This window comes from Littorina saxatilis, linkage group LG11 (genome assembly GCF_037325665.1).
Source record: "Littorina saxatilis isolate snail1 linkage group LG11, US_GU_Lsax_2.0, whole genome shotgun sequence".
Taxonomy (NCBI): Eukaryota; Metazoa; Mollusca; class Gastropoda; order Littorinimorpha; family Littorinidae; genus Littorina; species Littorina saxatilis.
In genome coordinates this window covers 27,542,728-27,570,590 of record NC_090255.1, presented here as the reverse complement: position 1 = coordinate 27,570,590, position 27,863 = coordinate 27,542,728, and the positions used below count along the sequence as shown (strand labels likewise).

General features: G+C 42.9%; 1 protein-coding gene across 1 annotated transcript; it reads right to left on the bottom strand.

Moving 5' to 3' along the window:
* Positions 1–3,723: 3,723 nt before the first annotated feature.
* On the bottom strand, positions 3,724–19,550 carry LOC138980159 (uncharacterized). The gene is made up of 8 exons (XM_070352985.1): positions 19,335–19,550; positions 16,416–16,645; positions 14,783–14,926; positions 12,420–13,317; positions 10,323–10,510; positions 6,433–6,651; positions 5,473–5,652; positions 3,724–4,095 (listed from the first exon to the last, which is right to left on the bottom strand). Exons 1-8 carry the CDS (start codon positions 19,499–19,501, stop codon positions 3,770–3,772), a joined length of 2,352 nt encoding a protein of 783 aa, XP_070209086.1. The 5' UTR covers positions 19,502–19,550; the 3' UTR covers positions 3,724–3,769.
* Between the last annotated feature and the right edge of the window lie 8,313 nt (positions 19,551–27,863).

Genomic DNA, 27,863 nt, shown 5'->3' with positions numbered 1-27,863 from the left:
TAAAACCACGCTCAGAAAGTTAAAACAAAGAGAGGTACAGAAAAGCGTGCTATGCAGCACAGCGAAACCACTACCGCGCTAAACAGGCTCGTCAGTTTCACTCCGTTTAATATGCACAAGCGGCGGACTACGGTCATTGTGAAAAAATGCAGTACGCTCAGTTTCATTCTGTGAGTTCCACAGCTTGACTAAATGTAGTAATTTCGCCTTACACGACTTGTTTCTTTTTATATAGAAGGGAATGACTTAGTGTCAATTATTTGATATGATGTTGTTCACAGTTTTGATTTGCATGTTGTTTTAGTATTGAAAAAATGAGCATATAAGTGTTTAAAAAAAAAAATCAGAATTCATGTTCTGCCGAAAACATCATCCTCACTGGTCCGTTTCTTAATTTGTGAGCAGTGCCTTTTCACACACAAACACACACACACACACACACACCCACACACACACACACACACACACACATACACACACTCACGTGCACACACACACACTCACACATACACACATACACACACGAACGCACGCATTCACACACACACACACACACACACACACACACACACACACACACGTACACACACACACACACACCTGTGAAGGGTGCTCTTATATTTCTTACTCTCAAAAAACTATGAAGAAGCAACAAATCAGTCACACAATCCATGGATCTATCTGTCAATAGATCCATTCATCTTTTAAACAACTATCCGACGTCTTTTCACAGAGGACTGACTTCAATAAGTCATTTTTCAGAATTTTGAACGAACATTAGGAGAGACAAACACACGCAAACAGACACACACACACACACACACACACACACACACACACACACACACACACACACACATACACACACACATACACACACACACACACACACACACACACACACACACACACACACACACACACACACACACACACACACACACACACACACATACACACACGTTCGTGCACGCGCACAAACGCACACATTCGGATCTGCTCTGTTTACGTTTGTTAACATTAGGGGTAATTGCCACCCCCCCCCCACACACACACACACCCCTACCACCACCACCTCCTGTAAACAACAACCGATGTCGATGAACAGGATCGGTACTATGACACTGCATAAACATAGCGTCCCCCTTTTCATGTTTATCTAATTAATACAGAAAACTGTATTGCATGATTGGAGATGTTTTTTAAAGTATAGTACAGGGTGACCCAAAACAAAATACCACGTACAAAAATGCTATCAACTTCTACATTTGTTGACCAATTTATTTCATAGTTGGTATACACTCACTTCAACTTATGCACGGCCATCCCACAACGTGTTTTTGAAATTGTTATATGAAGTTTTATATCGCGCGCGTATCTCCAGACTCGGACTCAAGGCGCAGGGATCTATTTATGCCGTGTGAGATGGAATTTTGTACACAATACATCACGCATTCACATCGACCAGCAGATCGCAGCCATTTCGGCGCATATCCTACTTTTCACGGCCTATTATTCCAAGTCACACGGGTATTTTGCACCAACACACTTGCCACTGTGTGGACATCTCATGCATTAGTTGAAGTTAATGTAGGCTACACCAAATATGAAGTTATTCGGTCAACATATGTAGAAATAATTAGCATATGTGTGTGGGTGGCGACACAAGAAAGACTGCCACAAACACCATAAACAAAGAAACGTCTGATAGTTCAACGACAATCAGTGTGATTTCTTTCAAAAAGATCAAGAATGCGGGACAAGTTGGATATGACACGGACACAGAACAAGGAACACGACCTCTTGCCGAAGTGCCACGACTTCGGACAGTCGAAGAGCCAAGGAGCGTTGTCTTGCACACCTCAAAAACGACGCAACAAAAGGTTTATCATACTAAATCAAGAGAGCAAGAAAAAGCCGTGATTGAAACGGGCACATGCGCAGTTGCTGGACAGGACAGGCAGACCTCAAATCACCACGCACTTGCTGACAACGAGAGCACCTCAAAGATGACAAAGGAACGGCCTCACCAGACGGAGTCAGGTGATGCAGATACTATTGTCATGATTGAAACAGACATCTGCTCACTTGCTGAACTGTACGAACATCAGTTATATCACCAGGGACATGCTGACGTCAGGGGCAGTTCAAAGACCGAAGAACCCGCAGCCATTCACATGACATCAGAAGGGCCACCACAAAATGGAAATCAACTTATCGACGTCGGAAAAAAGGACATTGGAGCAAAGAGAAAAGCTGCCACCAGGACGACACCAGGCCGCTCTACAAACCTGGAAAGTGAAGTCCAACACATTCCTTCCCGTACAACGTTCATGTTGTTCGTTCTGACCGTGGTGTTCGTCGTGAATTTTCTCCCTTACCTTGTCATGGCAATACTGGATCTGCTAGTCTTTGAAGCAGGGGCAGAACAAATTGATGCTAATCTCCGTTACATTTGTTTGCGTTCCTACTACATCAACAGCATGTATTGTTTCTATTCATGCCGGTTTCGTCATGAGTGTCGCCAACTGTTTCCGCCGGTTAGGGGGAAGAATTTACCCGATGCTCCCCAGCATGTCGTAAAAGGCGACTAACGGATTCTGTTTCTCCTTTTACCCTTGTTAAATGTTTCTTGTATAGAATATAGTCAATTTTTGTAAAGATTTTAGTCAAACAGTATGTAAGAAATGCTAAGTCCTTTGTACTGGAAACTTGCATTCTCACAGTAAGGTAATATATTGTACTACGTTGCAAGCCCCTGGAGCAAATGTTTGATTAGTGCTTTTGTGAACAAGAAACAATTGACAAGTGGCTCTATCCCATCTTCCCCCTTTCCCCGTCGCGATATAACCCTTCGTGGTTGAAAACGACGTTAAACACCAAATAAAGAAAAGCCTCACCCTGCCTCATTTGACGTGTATGACCCATGGCTCAGAGCCTCACCAAAGGATCTGTATCGCCAAAACTATTTATCAACGCCGACGGCAACAAGGGGACTGACTCAGAAATGCACGATATCTGTAACCCCATTACCGTCACATGCCACGTTGAAGGATAATGTTGGATGAATGTTGTTGATCAGTTTGTATAAATGATGCGGGTGTTGGTGTATATGGCTGGATTGACATGTTTCTTAACCGCAATGTCATCACAAATTCCCAAGCTTGGGCAATTAAAGATTCTGTATTCTGTATTCTTAATGATTTGTTTTGAAACCTTTTCATTTTGGTGAAGCTGTATATAAACTGTAAAAACGTTCTTTGTCGTGTACCTATATTGATGCGAGAACGAATATTGACTGAGAGTGTGCTGTGATGTGACGTATGTCAGAATGCGTGTGTGACAATTGTATTTGGGGTTTTCACTTCAGGCTTCGTGTGCTCATCAAACACTGTCATCCCTCCCTACCGACCAGCAACAAACTTGCACCGGCCCCGTATAGCCATAGCTGTTGAATAGACGTTAAAAGAAAACAAGCAACCAACCCTACTAACCGCGTCTAAATCTGTCATTTGAACTTTTAATATTCTTAAGTTCGGAGGAATGATTGGCTGCATCCGGGCCGAGAGAGTCCTTGGGCCAGCGGATAGCAATTGATTTTAAACGTCCATTGGAGAACGTTTTGAAAACATGAAAAACATGTTTCCACTTTTGTAATGACAATAATATAATCGAACTGTCGTTATAGGTAGACATGGAGACACACACACAGAAAACAGGGAATGTAAAGGATATCAGTTGTTTTTATTCAAACACACTTCAAACTTAATCAAAGGCGCGTGAGTACATCTTCAAGTTCAACATGTGTTTTCTTATTCATTTCTCTGCCTTCTTCAATATCGGCTCTGAGGCCAACTTTTCCAAATGCATCTCCATGATCATACGTTTCTGTGACTGTTCCAACATAGACTTCACGATCACCTTTTCCAAAGGCGTTTTTGCCCAGGGCTGCAGGTGTGGTTCTGGACTCTCGCTTTGCTTTAGACTTCGGGCCGAAACACATACCGATAAAGGAAGCAGCAGCACCGATGCATCCTTGGATCAGTATCATGTAGAATGCAGAGTTGTACCTGCCTGTATAATCCTTAAGCCAACCTGCAACAAAAAAGAAACCAAGAGCATAGTGTGTGTGTGTGTGTGTGTGTGTGTGTGTGTGTGTGTGTGTGTGTGTGTGTGTGTGCATATTTGTGTGTGTGTGTGTGTGTGCGTGATGGGTGTTTGAGTGTGTATGTGGTGTGGTGTGGGCTTGAGTGTGTGAGCATCGACACTGTACATACGCAACAAGCATTAAAACACGCTCGAGCTTACAAGAAGCTTGCACAGTGCTCGGAGGTACAGACGTTTTCCACAGTAACGACAATATTTCGTTCCTTGTTGCACCCTCCCGTCAGCCAGGGGTTTCGTTTCACCCCTACCAATGTAAGGCAAAAAAAAAAATAGGTCTGTTTACGGTAACATAGGCCACAAAATAGGGTCGGTAGGTCGGCATTTTTTATTTATTTATTTATTTTTTTTCCCCAAAAAACATATTTTTAGGTTATTTTGCAAAAAAAAACATTTTTTTTTTTCCCCAAATGCCAAAAAAAAGTCTAGGGTCGCGCAAAAAAATAGGGTCGGTCGGGTTACCGTAAACAGACTATTTTTTTTGGCCTAAAAAAACGTTCCTCGATCGAGCAAGGCACGCACACATTATTAAGAATACGTTATTTCAATCAGGGATGCTAACACAAATTCCCTTTCAAGCTGCAGAAAACCTAACCCCAATAGCATGAAAAATACTAAGTTTATATTGTTGTGCGCGTTTGCTATGATAAACTACATGGTTTTGTAAAATACTGAACAAAATACTGTTTGAACGAAATAATTACCCCCAACTACAGAGCTGAAATCCCCAATAAAGAACTGGTAGCCGAGGGCTTGGGCGAACTAGCGAAGGTTGACGAACTACATGGCTTTGTAAAATACGGTACTGAACAAAACATTGTTTAAACCACATACTTACCACCAATAGGGCCTCCAACTACAGAGCTGAAACACCTGATGAAGAACTGGTAGCCGAGAGCTTGGGCGAACTGGCGAAGGTTGACGAACTACATGACTTTGTAAAATATTGAACAAACTACTGTTTAAACCAAATAGGACCTCCAACTACGGAGCTGAAACCCCCGATGAAGAACAAATATTTACCCCTAATAGTAGGGCTTCCAACTACAGAGCTGAAACACCTGATGAAGAACTGGTAGCAGAGAGCTTGGGCGAACTGGCGAAGGTTGACGAACTACATGGCTTTGTAAAATACTGAACAAAATACTGTTTAAAGCAAATACTAACCCCCAATAGGGCCTCCAACTACAGACCTGATACCCCCGATGAAGAACTGGTATCCGAGGGCTTGGGCGAACTGAGGAAGATTGACGAACTACATGGCTTTGTAAAATAATAAACAAAATACTGTTTAAAGCAAATACTAACCCCCAATAGGGCCTCCAACTATAGAGCTGATACCCCCGATGAAGAACTGGTAGCCGAGGGCTTGGGCGAACTGGGGAAGGTTGACCAGTTCTAGACAAGACAGTGTGCAACACGTGATACATCCTCCATAGAACACTCCGTACAGCGCACACACCACGGCGTAGCCAGCGAACACGTTGTCTGAAGCAGAAACAAGATTGTTCTTTTTGACATGTTTTTCTTCTTTGTAAATACATGTATAAGAACACATTAACAGCACCACTTACGTAAGAAAAACAAGCACACACACAAACATACATTCACTACAGACACAAAATAAATGTGCCCCACAAAACGTCTGGGTCCAACTGACACTTTTACATAACTATATTTTCTATTTCATTTCAAATATTTCTGTGAGGATATATACCCTGATACTTGACACTCCAAATCATGTTCTCTACCGGGTTCCTAATCGTGTACAAAACCTTACACATTATCTTATTCTTAATTTTGTTTCTAAAATATAGCCCTGACATGCAGGCAAGCAAGTTGGCTTATTGTGTAACAAGATTTAGGTAACATAGACAACTGAGTGCTCTTGACATAGTCAACTACAGTATGTGAGACGGCTAGAACTTAAAACAATGTGCACATGTCAAGAATAGCTTTAAACAACAGTTTCATGTAATATGAGATTTTAAATATTCTGCTGGAGAGTCCAAACTGAGTTCAAGCATATTTAATAACAATTTCAAATTAGCTTACACAATGCGGTCGCCACAGTGCCGTCTGATGAACGTGTGTTCAGCATTATTTGTAAGTATGACGCTTTACAAGCGCGCACACACACACACACACACACACACACACACACACACACACACACACGCACACACACACACAGAGATACACACACACATACACACACACACACACACACACACACACATACACACACACACACACACATACTCTCACCAACTTCATAGTAGTCGAGCAGTGTGAAGCCATACGCAGATAACCCTGCGAAAAGTGTGGTCAAACCAAGCATCCCAAGAGCCGAGAAGTGACGGATGTAAAGTATTAGTCCTGGCAACCCCCGCCCTACCGCGTTAGAGCAGAACAGAATCACCAGCAGGTGTGTCCCGAGCTCCACGTTTAGTCCTCTCTCTCTGCCGATGTCGGTGAGAAAGATCCCTGGACAAAAATGTAAGAATGAAAAACATGTAAGAATAACAAACTAAAAGTAGTCTTTGAATCTTAAAGTATCACAATAATGTGTAAAGAGAGCGAAAAATAATTTTGCAAACATAGAGTTGTCAGTTGAAGGCGAAAGGGTTGTCGACTTCCCGTTATATTGGATGTACAAGTAGAAGTGACGATGACCACCACTCACCTGGTAGGTAGAAGGACAGGAAGCGGGAGTAAGTAGCAATGGTGACGATGAACACCACTCACCTGGTAGGTTGAAGGACAGGAAGCGGGAGTAAGTAGCAATGGTGACGATGAACACCACTCACCTGGTAGGTTGAAGGACAGGAAGCGGGAGTAAGTGGCAATGGTGACGATGACCACCACTCACCTGGTAGGTTGAAGGACAGGAAGCGGGAGTAAGTAGCAATGGTGACGATGACCACCACTCACCTGGTAGGTAGAAGGACAGGAAGCGGGAGTAAGTGGCAATGGTGACGATGACCACCACTCACCTGGTAGGTTGAAGGACAGGAAGCGGGAGTAAGTAGCAATGGTGACGATGACCACCACTCACCTGGTAGGTTGAAGGACAGGAAGCGGGAGTAAGTAGCAATGGTGACGATGAACACCACTCACCTGGTAGGTAGAAGGACAGGGAGCGGGAGTAAGTAGCAATGGTGACGATGACCACCACTCACCTGGTAGGTTGAAGGACAGGAAGCGGGAGTAAGTAGCAATGGTGACGATGAACACCACTCACCTGGTAGGGTGAAGGACAGGAAGCGGGAGTAAGTGGCAATGGTGACGATGACCACCACTCACCTGGTAGGTTGAAGGACAGGAAGCGGGAGTAAGTAGCAATCGTGACGATGACCACCACTCACCTGGTAGGGTGAAGGACAGGAAGCGGGAGTAAGTAGCAATGGTGACGATGACCACCACTCACCTGGTAGGGTGAAGGACAGGGAGCGGGAGTAAGTAGCAATGGTGACGATGAACACCACTCACCTGGTAGGTTGAAGAACAGGAAGCGGGAGTAAGTAGCAATGGTGACGATGACCACCACTCACCTGGTAGGGTGAAGGACAGGGAGCGGGAGTAAGTAGCAATGGTGACGATGACCACCACTCACCTGGTAGGTTGAAGAACAGGAAGCGGGAGTAAGTAGCAATGGTGACGATGACCACCACTCACCTGGTAGGGTGAAGGACAGGGAGCGGCAGTAAGTAGCAATGGTGACGATGACCACCACTCACCTGGTAGGTTGAAGGACAGGAAGCGGGAGTAAGTAGCAATGGTGACGATGAACACCACTCACCTGGTAGGGTGAAGGACAGGGAGCGGGAGTAAGTAGCAATGGTGACGATGAACACCACTCACCTGGTAGGTTGAAGGACAGGAAGCGGGAGTAAGTAGCAATGGTGACGGCGACCACCACTCACCTGGTAGGGTGAAGGACAGGGAGCGGGAGTAAGTAGCAATGGTGACGATGACCACCACTCACCTGGTAGGTTGAAGGACAGGAAGCGGGAGTAAGTAGCAATGGTGACGATGACCACCACTCACCTGGTAGGGTGAAGGACAGGGAGCGGGAGTAAGTAGCAATGGTGACGATGACCACCACTCACCTGGTAGGTTGAAGGACAGGAAGCGGGAGTAAGTAGCAATGGTGACGATGACCACCACTCACCTGGTAGGGTGAAGGACAGGAAGCGGGAGTAAGTAGCAATGGTGACGATGACCACCACTCACCTGGTAGGTTGAAGAACAGGAAGCGGGAGTAAGTAGCAATGGTGACGATGACCACCACTCACCTGGTAGGGTGAAGGACAGGAAGCGGGAGTAAGTAGCAATGGTGACGATGACCAACACTCACCTGGTAGGGTGAAGGACAGGGAGCGGGAGTAAGTAGCAATGGTGACGATGAACACCACTCACCTGGTAGGTTGAAGAACAGGAAGCGGGAGTAAGTAGCAATGGTGACGGCGACCACCACTCACCTGGTAGGGTGAAGGACAGGGAGCGGGAGTAAGTAGCAATGGTGACGGCGACCACCACTCACCTGGTAGGTTGAAGGACAGGAAGCGGGAGTAAGTAGCAATGGTGACGATGACCACCACTCACCTGGTAGGGTGAAGGACAGGGAGCGCCAGTAAGTAGCAATGGTGACGATGACCACCACTCACCTGGTAGGTTGAAGGACAGGAAGCGGGAGTAAGTAGCAATGGTGACGATGAACACCACTCACCTGGTAGGGTGAAGGACAGGGAGCGGGAGTAAGTAGCAATGGTGACGATGAACACCACTCACCTGGTAGGTTGAAGGACAGGAAGCGGGAGTAAGTAGCAATGGTGACGGCGACCACCACTCACCTGGTAGGGTGAAGGACAGGGAGCGGGAGTAAGTAGCAATGGTGACGATGACCACCACTCACCTGGTAGGTTGAAGGACAGGAAGCGGGAGTAAGTAGCAATGGTGACGACGACCACCACTCACCTGGTAGGTTGAAGGACAGGAAGCGGGAGTAAGTAGCAATGGTGACGATGACCACCACTCACCTGGTAGGTTGAAGGACAGGAAGCGGGAGTAAGTAGCAATGATGACGATGACCACCACTCACCTGGTAGGTTGAAGGACAGGAAGCGGGAGTAAGTAGCAATGATGACGATGACCACCACTCACCTGGTAGGTTGAAGGACAGGAAGCGGGAGTAAGTAGCAATGATGACGATGAACACCACTCACCTGGTAGGTTGAAGGACAGGAAGCGGGAGTAAGTAGCAATGGTGACGATGAACACCACTCACCTGGTAGGTAGAAGGACAGGAAGCGGGAGTAAGTAGCAATCGTGACGATGAACACCACTCACCTGATAGGTTGAAGGACAGGAAGCGGGAGTAAGTAGCAATGGTGACGATGACCACCACTCACCTGGTAGGTTGAAGGACAGGAAGCGGGAGTAAGTAGCAATGGTGACGATGAACACCACTCACCTGGTAGGTAGAAGGACAGGAAGCGGGAGTAAGTGGCAATGGTGACGATGACCACCACTCACCTGGTAGGTAGAAGGACAGGAAGCGGGAGTAAGTAGCAATGGTGACGATGACCACCACTCACCTGGTAGGGTGAAGGACAGGAAGCGGGAGTAAGTAGCAATGGTGACGATGAACACCACTCACCTGGTAGGTTGAAGGACAGGAAGCGGGAGTAAGTAGCAATGGTGACGATGACCACCACTCACCTGGTAGGTTGAAGGACAGGAAGCGGGAGTAAGTAGCAATGGTGACGATGACCACCACTCACCTGGTAGGTTGAAGGACAGGAAGCGGGAGTAAGTAGCAATGGTGACGATGAACACCACTCACCTGGTAGGTTGAAGGACAGGAAGCGGGAGTAAGTAGCAATCGTGACGATGACCACCACTCACCTGGTAGGTAGAAGGACAGGGAGCGGGAGTAAGTAGCAATCGTGACGATGACCACCACTCACCTGGTAGGTTGAAGGACAGGAAGCGGGAGTAAGTAGCAATCGTGACGATGACCATGACTCACCTGGTAGGTTGAAGGACAGGAAGCGGGAGTAAGTAGCAATGGTGACGATGACCACCACTCACCTGGTAGGTTGAAGGACAGGAAGCGGGAGTAAGTAGCAATGGTGACGATGACCACCACTCACCTGGTAGGTTGAAGGACAGGAAGCGGGAGTAAGTAGCAATGGTGACGAGAACCCAGCGTGTGTTGTGAACGAGGCCCACCTGGAGCGCTTCATACACTGAAGATCTTCTCCGACCAGCGGCCGTTGACGGTCGTCGTTGCGTTACGTCGTCCGTCTCTGTGTTGTTGCTTTGTGTATCATCTGCTAGACTGAAAACAAGAGCATGGATTGACCGTTTTCGTCTGGCTTTGTGTGTCATCTACTGGACTGAAAACAAGAGCATGGGTTGACCGTTCTAGTCTGGCTTTGTGTGTCATCTACTAGACTGAAAACAGGTGCATGGATTGACAGTTCTAGTCTGGCTTTGTGTGTCATCTACTAGACTGAAAACAAGTGCATGGATTGACCGTTCTAGGGTGGCTTTGTGTGTCATCTACTGGACTGAAAACAAGTGCATAGATTGACCGTTCTAGTCTGGCTGTGTGTGTCATCTATTAGACTGAAAACAAGTGCATGGATTGACCGTTCTAGTCTGGCTTTGTGTGTCATCTGCTGGACTGAAAACAAGTGCATGGATTGACCGTTCTAGTCTGGCTTTGTGTGTCATCTACTAGACTGAAACCAAGTGCATAGATTGACCGTTCTAGTCTGGCTTTGTGTGTCATCTGCTGGACTGAAAACAAGTGCATGGATTGACCGTTCTAGTCTGGCTGTGTGTTTCATCTATTAGACTGAAACCAAGTGCATGGATTGACCGTTCTAGTCTGGCTTTGTGTGTCATCTGCTGGACTGAAAACAAGAGCATGGATTGACCGTTCTAGTCTGGCTTTGTGTGTCATCTGCTGGACTGAAAACAAGTGCATGGATTGACCGTTCTAGTCTGGCTTTGTGTGTCATCTGCTGGACTGAAAACAAGAGCATGGATTGACCGTTCTAGTCTGGCTTTGTGTGTCATCTGCTGGACTGAAAACAAGAGCATGGATTGACCGTTCTAGTCTGGATTTGTGTGTCATCTACTGGACTGAAAACAAGAGCATGGATTGACCGTTCTAGTCTGGCTTTGTGTGTCATCTACTAGACTGAAACCAAGTGCATGGATTGACCGTTCTAGTCTGGCTTTGTGTATCATCTGCTAGACTGAAAACAAGAGCATGGATTGACCGTTTTCGTCTGGCTTTCGTGTTAGTCAAAGGCACACTGCTTCTCGGGAAACGAGTTTGGCTCACCCTCTCAGATCTGACCAGGCTGCTTCATCGGACAGGATAATCCTTTCACTTAGACACATATGTAAACCCAACATCCAACGACTGCTCACCAAGTTTTTCAAACATACGTTATGTAGAGCGAGGATGTTTTGGATGAGTTAACGTCACACAAAAGCTACTGGAGTCCACTAAGATATTTATTCGCGAAACAATTGCCACTGTGCACAGCGATCACCAAGGGCCTTGCTTCACGGTGTGTGTCCACTGTGGAGGGATGGGCTTTTGCCATGTGAACATTTAGCCAGATCTGAGACGGTGTACTTAATTGGAAGAAGAAGAAGAAGAAGAAGAAGAAGAAGAAGAAGAAGCTGGGGAAAAAGAAGAAGAAGAAGAAAAATAACAACAACAACATGAACAACATGAACAACACGAACAACAACAACAACAACAACAACAACATCACCACCATTACCAACATCAACAACACCAACAACAACACCACCACCAACAACAACAAAAACAACAACAACACCAACAACAACAAAAACAACAACATTAACAACAACAACAACGACAACAACAACACCAACATCAACACCAACCACAACAACAACAACAACAACAACACCAACAACACCAACAACACCAACATGAACAACACCACCACCACTACCAACAACAACAACAACAACACCACCACCACCACCACCAACAACAACAAAAACAACAACAACATTATCAACAACAACAACAACAACACAAACAACATCATCACCAACAACAACACCACCACCAACACCACCACCACCACCAACAACAACAACAACAACAACACCAACAACAACAACAAGTACAGTAGCTGCAAGTGTTGTCAACACAAGTGTAAGAAGAAGAGGAACAGAGAATACCCTACCTTGAAATCTGTACTTTCTTTGATAGACTGACAGCAGACGATTCTTTGATCATACCCCGGGGTTCTTGATGTCTGTTCCATTCATCCACGTGAAGAGCAGTCTCCATGTCATCAACGTCGTTCTCAAAGCTGACATTGATGTGTCCCCGTCTTGACAAAGTCTTCGACATCATGTCCTTATTCCGACCATGTTCGTTGTATGGAACCTCCTTTCTTTCCTGTTCACTTCTTCTTTCGGTGACCATTCCGTTCTGTCTTGTGTGACTTGCACTACCGTTTTCCGCTTGTCTGCGTGTTTCGTTTCTATCTTCTTGGAAATGTTCATCTGAAATGTCCCCTTCACCAGGTGAGTGCATGATAATGTTAGACGAAACGTCAGAGACGTTTTCCAAATCTGATGTTTCTTCGTTGTCATCAAGGACGCTCTTTTCTTTCGTCAGTTTCTTACATCTCCCTTTCTCCGTGTTCTCTGATTCCATGGCAGCATGTATCTCCTCCTTGCAGATGCTGATCTTACTGTGCGATTTCGTAACAATACCTGTCTCTTCGTCATACATACTTATCCTTCTCCGAGACTCTTTGCCTATTTGCCTTTCTGAGACTGTCACCTCTTCGACATGAATTTCAAGTTCGTCTTCTCCAGGGGCAGGGTCTCTGCTAGCATCGAAAACCTTTATCACAATGCCGAAGAGGACGGAGTTCAAGGAAACACCAGCCAGGATGAGGAACATGCCCTTCAGGGTGAATTCATCCACCAGCCAGCGCAGCATGTAAGGGAACACGGTCATACCCACCCCGCCGCTCATGGAAACCACAGGGAGCACCACCTTGCTGTTCTTCTGGAAACTCGTCCCTGCGATGACTGACGCCGAGAGAAAGCAGCAGGATACGCCGAATCCTGAAGAAGAAAAACATAGATAAAGATCGAAAGTGTAGCCTGCTCATACAGTCTGCGTCGCTTCTTATTGCTATCGGTGAGTATCACATATTTCAAGCTATTGTTCGAAATATCTATGCTTTTACGCCGAATGATACTTCTTTAAATCACGTTCAGACATTCTACCTCCATTTAACTACGGCCCGAGAGCAAAAACAATGCAGTTTGTGGTCGCACAACGATCTAGAAATAAATGAAAGTAACAGAAATCTTGGACATGACTTGCTCAACGTTGCCAAGAATATGTCCTCTGTATTCGCAACACAACGGCTTTAAACTTGTTTGTCGCAGCCTACTCTGCTCAGCGTATGTGTAACCATCGTTTTAACTAACGCAGACTCAAAGACAAACATTCAAACCGAACAGGACGTGGATAAACAAATAAATAGACAAAGAAAATACTATATTCCCGTTGAGACTAAAATTGCACCGGGACAACAGATGAAAAAGATTGTGATGTTGATGTTAGAGGGCTGTCACACATGCGACTGAGTCGCGTGATTTACCCTGTCACACAGCCGACTCAGTCGTAGAAAACAGCTACGACAAGTCTGCGACTCAGTCTCATGCGATTCCCTCGTAGCTTTGAGGTTTAGAACATGTTCTATTCCTGCGATCCAGTCGTCGGTCAATCGCAGGGGCAGAGCCAACAGAGCCAATCAGAACGCGTTACTGCGGCCTTGACGCCGTGACGTAAAATAATGGCGGACAGTGGCGTACAGCGTCTCTTCGTCGATTCAAAACTTTTTGGAAGAACAGTTTTTTACTCAGATATAAAGGAGACGTTTTAGGCGTGTACAGCGGTCGGAAAACATTAATTGCAGCTGTCTGGGAACTTTATTTCTTGCAAAGGCGTAATGCTGAAAGGAATTTTTCAGAAAGGTAGAGCGACGTTCGAACATTTAGCGTCTGCTCTCGCAAAGCGCGTTTGCCGTGACACGGCACTTCCGCCCCGCTCGCGTGGAGTTATCGTTCGTCAATCGTTCGTCTATCGTTCATAGTGTGACGGGTCATGGCCTACGATGTGATGTGCGATCGGCCAAAGACTGAATCGCGACGACTGAATCGCAACGACTGAGTCGCCTGTATGACAGCCCTCTTACTGTCAACAATGGTAACGATGATGATGATGATGATGATGATAATGATGATGATGATGATGATGATGATGATGATGATGATGATGATGATGATGATGATGATTATGATGATGATGATGATGATGTTGATGATCATGATCATGATGATAATAATGATAGTGATGGTGACGAAGACGATGGTGACGATGACCATTATGACGACAACGCCGACGACCAGGATGATAATGCTGGGGACAACGGCAATGGTGATAAAGATTACAATGACAACGACGACGAAGGTGATGATGGAAATGAAGTGGTAACATTAATAATTCCAGGCAGATTACCCGTGACGGCACCGAAGCAGACGATGACAACGTAGATGTTGGGGGCGAGGCTGCTTCCGATACATCCAACACAGCACAGCAAGCTGCCAGCCACCATAGTTGCCGCACCCCCCACGTGACCAATCACGGGACCCGTGATAATTCCTGTTTACGCACACATGCCCCCCCCAAAAAAAATAGAAAAGTTAATAAATAAATAAACGAATTATTTCTTACAATCATAAATGAAGTAGTTCTTCTTCTTCAGCGTTCCAGAAGTTCTGGTGACGTGTGAGCTCGTTTTTCCATGTGGGTTCCCCAAACTATACTCTGAGAGCATAGTCAGCTTCACTCCGCTTTCGTTGGCTAGGCATGCTGGGTATTTTCGTGTTTCCATAAGCCACCGAACTCCGACATGGATTACAGGATCGTTTCCGTGCGCACTAGGTCTTGTGCTTGCGTGTAGACACGAAGGGGGTTAAGTCACTAGCAGGTCTGCACATAAGTTGACCTGGGAGATCGGAAAAATCCCCACTCTTAAACCACCATGCAGCAGCGACCGGGATTCGAACTCACGACCTCCCGATTAGGAAGCCGACGTCTTACCACCACGCCACAGCGCCCGTCAAGTGAAGTAGTTAACAATAAGTAAATAATAATAATAATAATAATAATAATAATAATGGACATTTGCTATAGCGCATAATCATATATATGCTCATTGCGCTTTACAATATTAATTTCTGCCGTGTGAAATGGAATTTTTTACACAATATATCACGCATTCACATCGGCCAGCAAACCTCAAGCCTATTAGGGCGAGCATTCACATTTCACGGCCTTTATTCCAAGTCACACGGCTAGTTGGTGGACATTTTTACCTATGCCTATACAATTTTGCCAGGAAAGACCCTTTTGTTAATCGTGGGATCTTTAACGTGCACACCCCAATGTAGTGTACACGAAGGGACCTCGGTTTTTCGTCTCATCCAAAAGACTAGCACTTGAACCCACCACCTAGGTTAGGAAAGGGGGGAGAAAATTGCTAACGCCCTGACCCAGGGTCGAACTCGCAACCTCTCGCTTCCGAGGCAAGTGCGTTTACCACTCGGCCACCCAGACAAATGTGAACTCTAAATAAGATTGTAAACAGTACAAGCATAAACAAAAACAGACAGGCTAGTATATAAAACGTTTGGTTTTAGACAAAGAGAAACATCCACAAGTTCGTAGACCGTGTGCTCTTTGTAGAGAGCAGACATACAGATAACTTTGAAAACGAATCAGAGTATGCGTTGATTTGGACCTTTAGGTGACGAGAATGAATAGATAAATTTAAAAAAATGAATGAATCAACAAATTAATAAATAGATATATTAATCAATAAATAAATAAATGAATACGTAAATAAATAAACCAAAAAATAAATGAACCAATACATTAATTAAATAAATAATTACAACAACAAAATAATTAAAAAGGGTTTCCCATCCACGCAGCTTGGTGACTAGGTTGAATATACCGGTATTTACTTGCTTCCCACTGAGACAGTGCAGGAATATATACCAACATTTTACAACAGAGCTTTCGTCATCAGAAAAAACCCACACCTTTAAGTAAAAGCAGTTAACGATCACCTTCTAAGTACACCTACCTGCTCCGAACCCAAGGCCAGACGCCAGAGACTGGACCATAGCTGCGAGCGGTCGTGTCGTCTGGTACGACTCCACGATATCGAGATACACTGACCCCATGCCGAAGGCCGTTCCCATGGATGTGAAGGTTGCTAGGCAACATGCCAGAAACACAAGGAAGTGATGAACCTTGCTTGTGAAGGTCGCTCCTTGCTTAGGGTGATTTTGCGTGTGAGGCTGAAAACTCTGGCTGAATGAATAATAAAGGTCAAGGTCACAGCTCTAACAAGTGGCTCTCACATTTTATTCACTGTTAAAATAAATCACATTTTGGAAGTAAAAATCTCATTTAAATGCCCTGTCCCCAAGTAACACACGATGATAGATTAAACAGGTGAAGGGTACGAGCCTGCAATATGCGAAAATCTGATCGTATAACATTTAACTGTTTACTGGCCTTACACACACCCCCTACCCCGCCCCCCCCCCCCACCTTTTTTGTCTGTTTTTCTTCTTTTTCCCTCTCTCTATAATCCTATCAAAATAATGTCCCTAATAGGCACTATAGTTCCTTTGAGGACGTGAAACACCAATAGTCAGTCACAGCACCAATGACAATTAGGGAATGCAGGGGACAGAAAACTGAACCAAACTGACGAGTTCCGCTCCATAACCACTACGAACTCGTACTATAACCTTGACAATACAGTTAACTATAGTTGGTGCTATTTACCACTTAGCGTAACATATACCTGATCTTGTTGACATTGTTAGTAAAATTAATGCGTAATGTGATGGCTTAAATCATTGAGGCAATAATAAAACTAAAACATAATGAAACATTTATACATCACATGACCCTTTAAAGTAAAATCAAAACGGAATCTAAACTGAACATTGTTTTTAAAAAGCAGCGCTGATGCGCGATGCACATACATATTTTGCACACTTAAATATAATAATGATAATTCTTACAATGACAGCGTATATAGCGCAAACCACAGAAGTACACTCTTCAAAAAACGTTAAGGATCACTTTTTTACAAGCACGCCACACAAAACAGACAAGACCGAATTCTTTAATTTTTTTAAATTATATAATTGAACAACCAAGAAGTAATGACAAACAAAGCAAAGATCGAACGCGGCAGCGACAATTTAGCTAGAGTGTGTCAAACGTGACAACCCTCGAAAATGGAATTCACAACAATGTGAACCAGTGTCAACAACGCGTGTGCCCTCCGTTGTGTGCCAGGCATTCAACACATCGTTGGCGCATGGAGTGGATCAGGTTGCATATGAATGCTCTGGGAACTCCATTCCACTCCTGCTGGAGCTATTGCAGCAGTTGCCCCAGATTGGCAGGAGGAGGGTGATGTTGCTGTACTCGACGACGAAGCTCGTCCCACATGTGTTCTATGGGGTTCAGGTCCGGGCTGTTGGCTGGCCACAGCATCCTGTTGACCCTGGCCTGCTGGATGAAGGTGTTTACAGCTGCAGAGCGATGGGGAGGTGCGTTGTCATCCTGAAGAATCGCACGAGGGCCGATCGCTTGGAGGGCTGGAACGACCAGGGTTGCAGGATATCATTCTGGTAGCGGACACCGGTCACGTTGCCCACTACATGGTACAGAGGTGTCCTTAGACGTGTGCTGATCCCTCCCCAGACCATCACAGAGCCTCCGCCAAAACGCTGTCGTTCCAGAACAGCGCCTTCTGCGAAGCGCTCTCCACGACGCCTCCACACTCGGATGCGACCATCAGCAGGTTCCAAGCAAAAGCGGGACTCATATGTAAACAACACCTGAGCCTACTGCTGACGTTGCCACCTCACACGTTGAGTGCACCAGGCTCGACGAGCTGCTCGGTGATTAGCAAGCCAAAGTTGTGTAAGCGGTTTCGGATCGTCTGACCACTAAAAACAGTGTTGGTGGTAGCTGGTAGGCATTGCCTAATGTTGTTTGCCGTAGCCATTCTTTGTTGCATGGCCTGCCTCTGAATGAAGGGATCCTATCTTTGTGTGGTGACTGTGGGCCGACCAGAACGTGTCGCTCCTGCACTCTTCCAGTTGCGTGGAATCTCTGTTTTAGTCTGATGATGACAGAGGGAGCCACTGCAAGCCTCTGGGCCACTTGCCTGGCAGCAAAACCGTCTTGTAGCCATCCTATTGCCCTTCCTCTATCCAAATCACTCAGTGTTCATCGTGGGGGCATGTAGCTACTGTGCATAATTATGTCAGCGTGTCAACCTTTAAACACAAGCTGGTGAGCAATGTTCATAGCCAGGACCCTGTTGTATATGTAGCACGTGCATCACAACCTTTTGCCCTGGCATGCGTTCCGCAAATGTCATTGGGCTATAAAAAAACACCCTTTTTCTTCCAAAATGCAGAAGCTTTTGAGAAGTCCCACAAAGGGAAATAACTCTGCCTGCCAAACAAAATTCTAGGTCAAGACTCATTGTTCATGTGTTAATTCAAACACATTAATATTTTTTAATGATTATGTCGATGTTTAATTTTTTGGCAATTTGTTTATAATTAGATCCGTTTTTTCATCCGATCCTTAACTTTTTTTGAAGAGTGTATATGCTCTCCGCGCTTTACATATTATGTGACCCTCCTCCACAGAATGAGTCGCATGTCACCTCGCAGGGTTCTGCGCTAGGCCTTATATACGTCCGGGAGGTGTAAGGTATCAGTGTAAGGATTATTTTAGTCACAGGCTTATAACTCAACACGTTTTCGCTCTTTTCTAAAACGGTTTTTACCACTGGAAAAAGCTTCAACATCTCTTTAAGAAAATGTAAAAATATAAAAATTATGCAAAGGTGACATGCGACTCATTCCGCGGTGGAGGGTCACACATTAACTATGCATAAGAACATACTATTGATAATAAAGACTGGTATTCTTTGTTCGAAAAGTCAAAGTAGACATACCTTAATTTCCACTCAATTACTGTCACGTGTTCATCTCTACTGGCGAAGTCTTCCTGCAAGTTTTCCTTGGCAACGAAAGCGTCCGTTGGAACAGTAAGTTTATGATTTGAACGAGGTTGGACGCCTTCCTCTTGCAATATTGTATCTTCTGTGTAAGGACCTTCCATTGTAACAACGAAAACGGCGTTTCCCCGAACGTCTGTCTTGTAGGCTCGAAGGTATTATATGCTCTGCGCATCATCCGTTTAAAGGGGTGGTCACACATTGTACGTTCGGGCATTGGAACATATGGTTTCGGAGCAAAGACGTATTCAAATGAAATTGTGCGTGTGTGTGTGTGTGTGTGTGTGTGTCTGTGCGTGTGTGTGTGTGTTTGTGTGTGTATGTGTGTATGTGTGTATGTGTGTGTGTGTGTATGTGTGTGTGTGTGTGTGTGTACCGTGTGTGTGTGTGTACCGTGTGTGTGTGTGTGTGTGTGTGTGTGTGTGTGTGTGTGTGTGAAAATACAACATATATGAGTAAAGGATTTGATAGGACCAGGCTTCAACTGAACTCTGTTTTGCAGAGTAGCTTTAAAAATTACGAACGATAGCTCACAACAGAAGAGTAACTTTTACCGCACAGGAAAATAAAAGCACAACAGTCGCATTCAGTTCGGTTGGTAAATTCTTCTCAGTTCGATAAAGAACTTGCACGCATTAGTTTTGATCTACTGTTTCTATATTTCCCTTTTACTTTTGAAGCCTTACTTTCTTCGATTATTTGTTTGTTTCTTTCTTTCATTCTTCCTTTCTTTCTTTCTTTCTTCGTCTCCATCTCCCTATTAAAATAACCTCCTGCGAGTTATTCTGAAATGAAGTATGCTGGTCTCACTTGATATTCTGTTCAAGTGTAAACTAAAATGTACTACTAAAAATTTTTTTTAAACTAACGCTCACAACAATAGGAAGCTCTAAACAACCCCTTTGATAGAGGTTCGTTTCACGGTGAAGTTGTCTTCCTTCCTGTGTTTGCATACATTGTCTTGCTTCGTGCAGTATCATAATTTAAAGTGAATTTTATGTCTATGTCTGTGCTGTTTGTATCGTACAAGCAGTTAACAGTTTTGATAAAGGTTACGGGCGCAGTGGCGTGGTGGTAAGACATCGGCCTCCTAATCGACAGGTCGTGAGTTTGAATCCCGGTCGCTGCCGCCTGGTGGGTTAAGTGTGGAGATTTTTCCAATCTCCCAGGTCAACTTATGTGCAGACCTGCTAGTGACTTAACCCCCTTCGTGTGTACACGCAAGCACAAAACCAAGTGCGCACGGAAAAGATCCTGTAATCCATGTCAGAGTTTGGTGCGTTATAGAAACACGAAAATACCCAGCATGCCTTCCCCGAAATCGGCGTATGCTGCCTGAATGGCGGGGTAAAAACGGCCATACACGTACAAATCCACTTGTGCTAAGCACACGAGTGAACGTGGGAGTCTCAGCCCATGAACGAAGAAGAAGAAGAAGAAGAACAAGTCGCGTAAGGCGAAAATACAATATTTAGTCAAGTAGCTCTCGAACTCACAGAATGAAACTGAACGCAATGCCATTTTTCAGCAAGACCGCATACTCGTAGCATCGTCAGTCCACCGCTCATGGCAAAGGCAGTGAAATTGACAAGAAGAGCGGGGTAGTAGTTGCGCTAAGAAGGATAGCACGCTTTTCTGTACCTCTCTTTGTTTTAACTTTCTGAGCGTGTTTTTAATCCAAACATATCATATCTATATGTTTTTGGAATCAGGAACCGACAAGGAATAAGATGAAAGTGTTTTTAAATTGATTTCGACAATTTAATTTTGATAATAATTTTTATATATTTAATTTTCAGAGCTTGTTTTTAATCCAAATATAACATATTTATATATTTATATGTTTTTGGAATCAGAAAATGATGGAGAATAAGATGAACGTAAATTGGATCGTTTTATAAATTTTTATATTTTTTTTACAATTTTCCGATTTTTAATGACCAAAGTCATTAATTAATTTTTAAGCCACCAAGCTGAAATGCAATACCGAAGTCCGGGCTTCGTCGAAGATTACTTGACCAAAATTTCAACCAATTTGGTTGAAAAACGAGGGCGTGACAGTGCCGCCTCAACTTTCACGAAAAGCCGGATATGACGTCATCAAAGACATTTATCAAAAAAATGAAAAAAACGTTCGGGGATTTCATACCCAGGAACTCTCATGTCAAATTTCATAAAGATCGGTCCAGTAGTTTAGTCTGAATCGCTCTACACACACACACAGACAGACAGACACACGCACATACACCACGACCCTCGTTTCGATTCCCCCTCGATGTTAAAATATTTAGTCAAAACTTGACTAAATATAAAAAGGTTCGTTTCAAGGTGAGGTTGCCTTCCTTCCTGTGTTTGCATAAGTTGTCTTGCATCGTGTTGTATCATAATTTCAAGTGGATTTTGTAACTGCGTAGTGATAGAGGACCAAACATGGTGGGGTTAAACCTTCTTGTAATTTAGATTTGTTGTCAACTGCACATGTGTTATAATGAAGATGACCAGATCCGATGAATTTCGTCGAATGATATACACTTTCTTGATATAGTCTCCTCTTTCGCTTTTGTAAAATGTATGTTTTCCTTATTTTATACTGTGATGTACACCATGCATGTAATTTTCGTTCGATATAATACCGGTTTGTGTGTGTCTATGTCAATGATTTCTGTGTCGTGCAAGCATTTAACAATTTGCAAATATTAGAGTAACGCTAAACAAACTAATGTTGAATAGGGGAGACCGGGGCACCCTGGGTCACTTATTTCTTATGTTCCTTCTCACTCATAAATGAATAGACACAGAAGACCGACATGCAGTTAAACACAAACTTTAATTATTTAGTAACACAAAGAACAAACACATGAGTGTATAACTGGAGCACTTTTGGCACAGACTATGTTTATAATCACAACCCTGAATGACGAGACCTGCCCCCAGGCTGGGGCAGGTTGGGTCATAGTCTGGGGCAACTTGGGTCATCTGCGAGATAAAGTCAAAAATCATAACTGTCAACTCAAAACCAGTATAACGTTTTCTTCCCAATATTCAGACAGTATCCATTTATCTAAAATCTAAAAATAACAATGAACATACACTGGATGAAACGATACAGTTCTTATCTTGTTACATTTCCTGACCCGCTTTATCAAGTCAGTCAACTGAATTAATGAACAAACAACAAAACAATGATGGTAATGACTTTTTATACTGCGCACATCGTGCACTAAACAAGTTCATCCTTAGCAAGAATGAATAACTAAACATAAATTAGCCTGCAATTATCTTCACCAGAGAAATATTAAAATAAAACTAAGAGTGAAACAGCGAACTATCTCTCTCTCTCTCTCTCTCTCTCTCTCTCTCTCTCTCTCTCTCTCTCTCTCTCTCTCTCTCTCTCTCTCTCTCTCTCTCTCTCTCTCTCTCTCTCTCTCTCTCTCTCTCACTTTGTGTCTGTGTGTGTGGCCCAAGGTGCCCGACCCAACCTACCCCGAATTTGGCAATTTCAATTGAAAAAGATGCTATCAGCTAATATAACATACAAAGAGAGTTTAACCAATTATCTATCTACGATTCTTACACACAATAAGAACAACATTCGGTACAATACTGCAACAAGGAAAAAAGTTACAAGCAACCAAAAGTTTACTTACAGTCCAAAAACATAGAGCGGAGGCTGTATATTAACTGCCTGTGTTTGGCCGGCAATTGTAATTTCTTCGGGGTTGGTTATTCAAGAAGTGGATAAGGAACGAGGTAAACATGATACTTATAAGGTCAAAAGTGTTGTGATCCAGGGTGCTTCTCGACCCAAGGTGCCCCGGTCTATCTTACTTGGTTCACACACACACACACACACACACAAACACACACACACACACACACACACACACACACACACACACACACACACACACACACGCGAGCGCGCTCGTACGCGAGTGCGCTGAAACATGATTACTGACATCCATATTCTTTACGTTAGTAACCTTATGATGCAAAAAATGAGAATGAACTGTTCTTATTTAGCGCTATTCACATTCAAACAACAGTCGAATGGCGCTTAACAAGCATTGACCTTGACGCATTACATCACCCCTCTCGTGATGTTTCATGGCCTCACTAATATGAATATGTAGAGTCATAGAGTCAAAGCGTGTCTAAGAATAATGATTAGTTGGTTTAAACTGTTTTATTCAACGTTTGTGCATTATTTACAAAAAGACGCATATTGAGTAAACAACAACAAGCATAATGCTTATAGTGGTGTTTACACTTTTCTAGAAAATTACATATAAATAATGATTAGTTGATAAGAATAACTTATTTTTGTCCGGAGTCCTCGTAACTTTTAAAATCCCTGTACTGCGTGATGACAATACACTTGTTCTTCTGTACGGGTCTGTTTCATATATTGTGTTATTTTGTTCTGTTTTGCTTAATTTTGACAAACGTCTTTTTTTTTATCCAAAAAACTATTCGAATGGCAGTCTTGACGAATGTTCAACTTTAAAAGCCTGGTGAATCCTGTCCTTTGTCTGAAACACCAATCGAGATGTGTAACATTATAAGATGTTTGATGGGTTGTTGACAGACCAGCTTTTTTGTCGGTCCGAGGGGGAGCATAATCGTCTTTTGTTTCATATTTATTTACCAAGGCCGAAGGCCGCGGTCAATAAATATGAAACAAAAGTCGATATGCCCCCCGAGGACCGACGAAAAAGCTGGTCTGATAACAAACCACCAAACATTGTTTTTGTCATCATTTTGGTTGTGAGAAAATAAGTGCCAAATCAACACAGGGAGCCATGCTTTGGAACACAAGTTCCGTTTTGATAATACATGTTTTGGTGCCCTAGCACGTTGTTGCAATCAAAGCTGGCGTGTGAAAGCAACTTTCTGTGTTTTGAGTTCATAAAATGTTGGGATAAGTATGTCAGGTTTTAGGATGTACAGTTCTGTAGGTTCCTCTCAGTATTCCACCCCCTCGGTTTTCAGTTGTAAATATTAAGCTTAGTGATTGAATGTGGAAGCTACGTTGGGTCAAAGGTCACAGAAGATTTGCATCGTGCAGCAAGGCACGTTGGGTCAAAGGTCACAGAAGATTTGCGTCGTGCAGTGAAGGAAAGAATCGCGATCTTGTTTCCGACTCAGTGCCACTTTGTTTTTCATTAGACCTGTCATGCATTCTGCTTGCTCGGCTTTCTTAGATGTTTACATATCTTGTTGCAATGTTCTTTGCTTTTATTATTATTTCTTATTTGCGCTTCGTTCAGCGATACAATATCTTGTGCACGGGTCAAAATGTGTGTGTCAGGGGTCAATTGGTTTGACTGGAACTTGACGTTCGTGTTTCTCCGAACGTATGTGTATCGAAACACAGATACACGCACTCCATGACCTTGTAAGAAGACAAAACATGTCGCTAGGTTTCATTTGTTTGTGATGAATGTATGACCTTTCATGAATTAGTTTTGTTTTTTGTTTACTTGTGCCAGTTTGCCAGGTCGTTTTTGGAACTTTGCAAAGCAGTGTCGCCTGTCTAGGTCTGGGGAAACGCCAATGAAAAGAGCCGAAGAATCCCCGAGCGTTTCTATTGGGTTTGCTTTTGATTATCCATGTATAACCTGCTTCCTGCAACTATGGTAACCGGGGATTTATTGCATGGGGAACATGAGGTTTATTTCCCAGGTGTTTGTGAATGAAAACTCGTGAAAATGATGACAAATTAATATAACAATCGGCCATACAGCTAAAGAACGGTCTCAACAAGTGTGTGACTTTATCACATGATCATCATATAAAGATTCCCACGTATAAAATTATGTTGTATGAATTTTTAAAAATAACATAAAAGACAAGTCGCGTAAGGCGAAATTACTACATTTAGTCAAGCTGTGGAACTCACAGAATGAAACTGAACGTAGTCCGCCGCTAGTGCAAAAGGCAGTGAAAGTGACGAGCCTGTTTGGCGCGGTAGCGATTGCGCTGTGTTTTACTGTACCTCTCTTCGTTTTAACTTTCTGAGCGTGTTTTTAATCCAAACATATCATATCTATATGTTTTTGGAATCAGGAACCAACAAGAAATAAGATGAAATAGTTTTTAAAACGATTTCGGAAATTTAATTTTGATCATAATTTTTATATTTTTAATTTTCAGAGCTTGTTTTTGATCCAAATATAACATATGTATATGTTTTTAGAATCAGAAAATGACGAGGAATAAGATGACATTGTTTTTGGATCGTTTAATACAAAAATAATTTTAATTACAAGTTTCCGATTTTTAATGACCAAACTCACTCATTAGTGTTTAAGCCACCAAGCTGAAATGCAATACCAAACCCCGGCCTTTGTCGAAGATTGCTTTGCCAAAATTTCAATCAATTTAATTGAAAAATGAGGGTATGACAGTGCCGCCTCAACTTTTACAAAAAGCCGGATATGACGTCATCAAAGGTATTTATCGAAAACATGAAAAAAAAACGTCCGGGAATATCATACCCAGAAACTCTCATGTCAAATTTCATAAAGATCGGCCCAGTAGTTTAGTCTGAATCGCTCTACACACACACAGACACACACACAGACACAGACACACACACACACACACACACACACACACACACACACACCACGACCCTCGTCTCAATTCCCCCCTCTGTTAAAAGATGTAGGTTTTCGTTTTATGTGTTTGGTATAAAAAAAAACACACAAAAAACACATCTATTTTTAATCAAACATCACTCACCAGACAAGTATCTTCCTTCCTTTTAATTATTTCCCCCACGTTGCCGAATAATCGCGTGATGTGCAAGCAGGAGATGTATTGGCAATTGTATCTCTGCCTCCATTGAAGACACTGTATGTGTGTGTGTGTGTGTGGGTGTATGTGTGTGTGTGTGTGTGTGTGTGTGTGTGTGTGTGTGTGTGTGTGTGTGTGTGTGTGAGTTTGTATTTGTTTGTGTGTGCGTGTTTAAGTGTGTGTGTGTGTGTGTGTGTGTGTGTGTGTGTGTGAATAGAATAGAATAGAATAGAATAGAATAATCTTTATTGCCATGAAACACACAGTTTATAAGGCACGTAATTAATTAACAAAGAAACTGTAGTAAAAGCAAACATCACCGTTTTTTGAAACATTCGTAAACAAACTGTGCTAACTGGGTTTGTAGTTTGGGTATTTGTAATATTTGGCTGGGAAGAGTGTATTGGCCTGAATAGGCTATTCTTGATATGAATTTTTCTCTAATGGAAGTATATTTGGTGCATTTATCCAACAAATGTATTTCATCCTCTATCACATTACATTTTTTGCATAATCTGTCATTTACTGGTGTATTTAAATGTCGACCCTTTTCAATTTCTAAATCGTGTGCACTTATTCTTAACTTTGTTAATGCTTTTCTGTGATCTAAATTTTTTACCTCATTGATATAAGATTGCAATTCGTATTTCCTCGAGTCTGTTACTTTTGCGTAGAATTTTAATTTTGAACTTCCTTCAGACTTTTTATTAATCCAGAATTTTATGAATTTGCATTCTAATTTCTCTTGTATGGCTTTTTGTAACTTTTTAGAATTAAATGTAGATTGATTTTGCCAGACATGATTAAATCCTAATTTATCTACTGCTTGTTTTATGAAATGTGACCATGAACTTTCCCGTGACGGATCTAATAGTGATAAATATGCTTGATATATGTAGGAGTCTTTTTTAGTCTCTAGTATATGAGCCCAATATTTTATGCATTGTGATAATATTCTCAATCCTATTGGAAACCGTCCTAGTTCTGCTAGCACTGGAATTTTCATACTTTTCTTATGCGTACCAAGAATGAATCTGCAAAATCTTATATGTGCACTTTCATGAGGGCATTCCTTGGAGATGCAACATTGAAAAAAGGCATCAATGTCGTCAAATATATGTGTATTTTTTATAATGTACGGAAACCATACTTCTGCGCCGTAACAAATAATTGGGGACACTAACAAGTCAAATAAATTTAAAATTGTTTTTGTTTGAACAAGACTATTTCTGAACGCTTTTCGAAGAGAGTAAGCTGCTTTGTTTCCTTGTTTGCTAAGATGCTCCTGGGCAATATTTAAATTTCCATTTTGGTTGAACACTATACCCAAATATTTATACTGGTCTGTTCTTTTGATAATACAATCTCCACATTTAAATATTGTATTCATTTTGGGAAGACTACGACAAAATATTACAATGTTCGTTTTTTCAGTATTTATTTTTAATCCCCATTGTTGACAGTATATATTTAAGTAATCTAATTTTTGTTGCAGACCTAACTTTGATTTGGATAGCATTACTAAATCATCTGCATACATTAAACATGATATTTTTGTTTTTGAGTTTATATCAATGTATGGTGAATCAAAATCAGGTATATTTGTAGTGAAGTCGTTTATGAAAATGTTGAACAGTATAGGACTTAATGTATTTCCTTGATGAA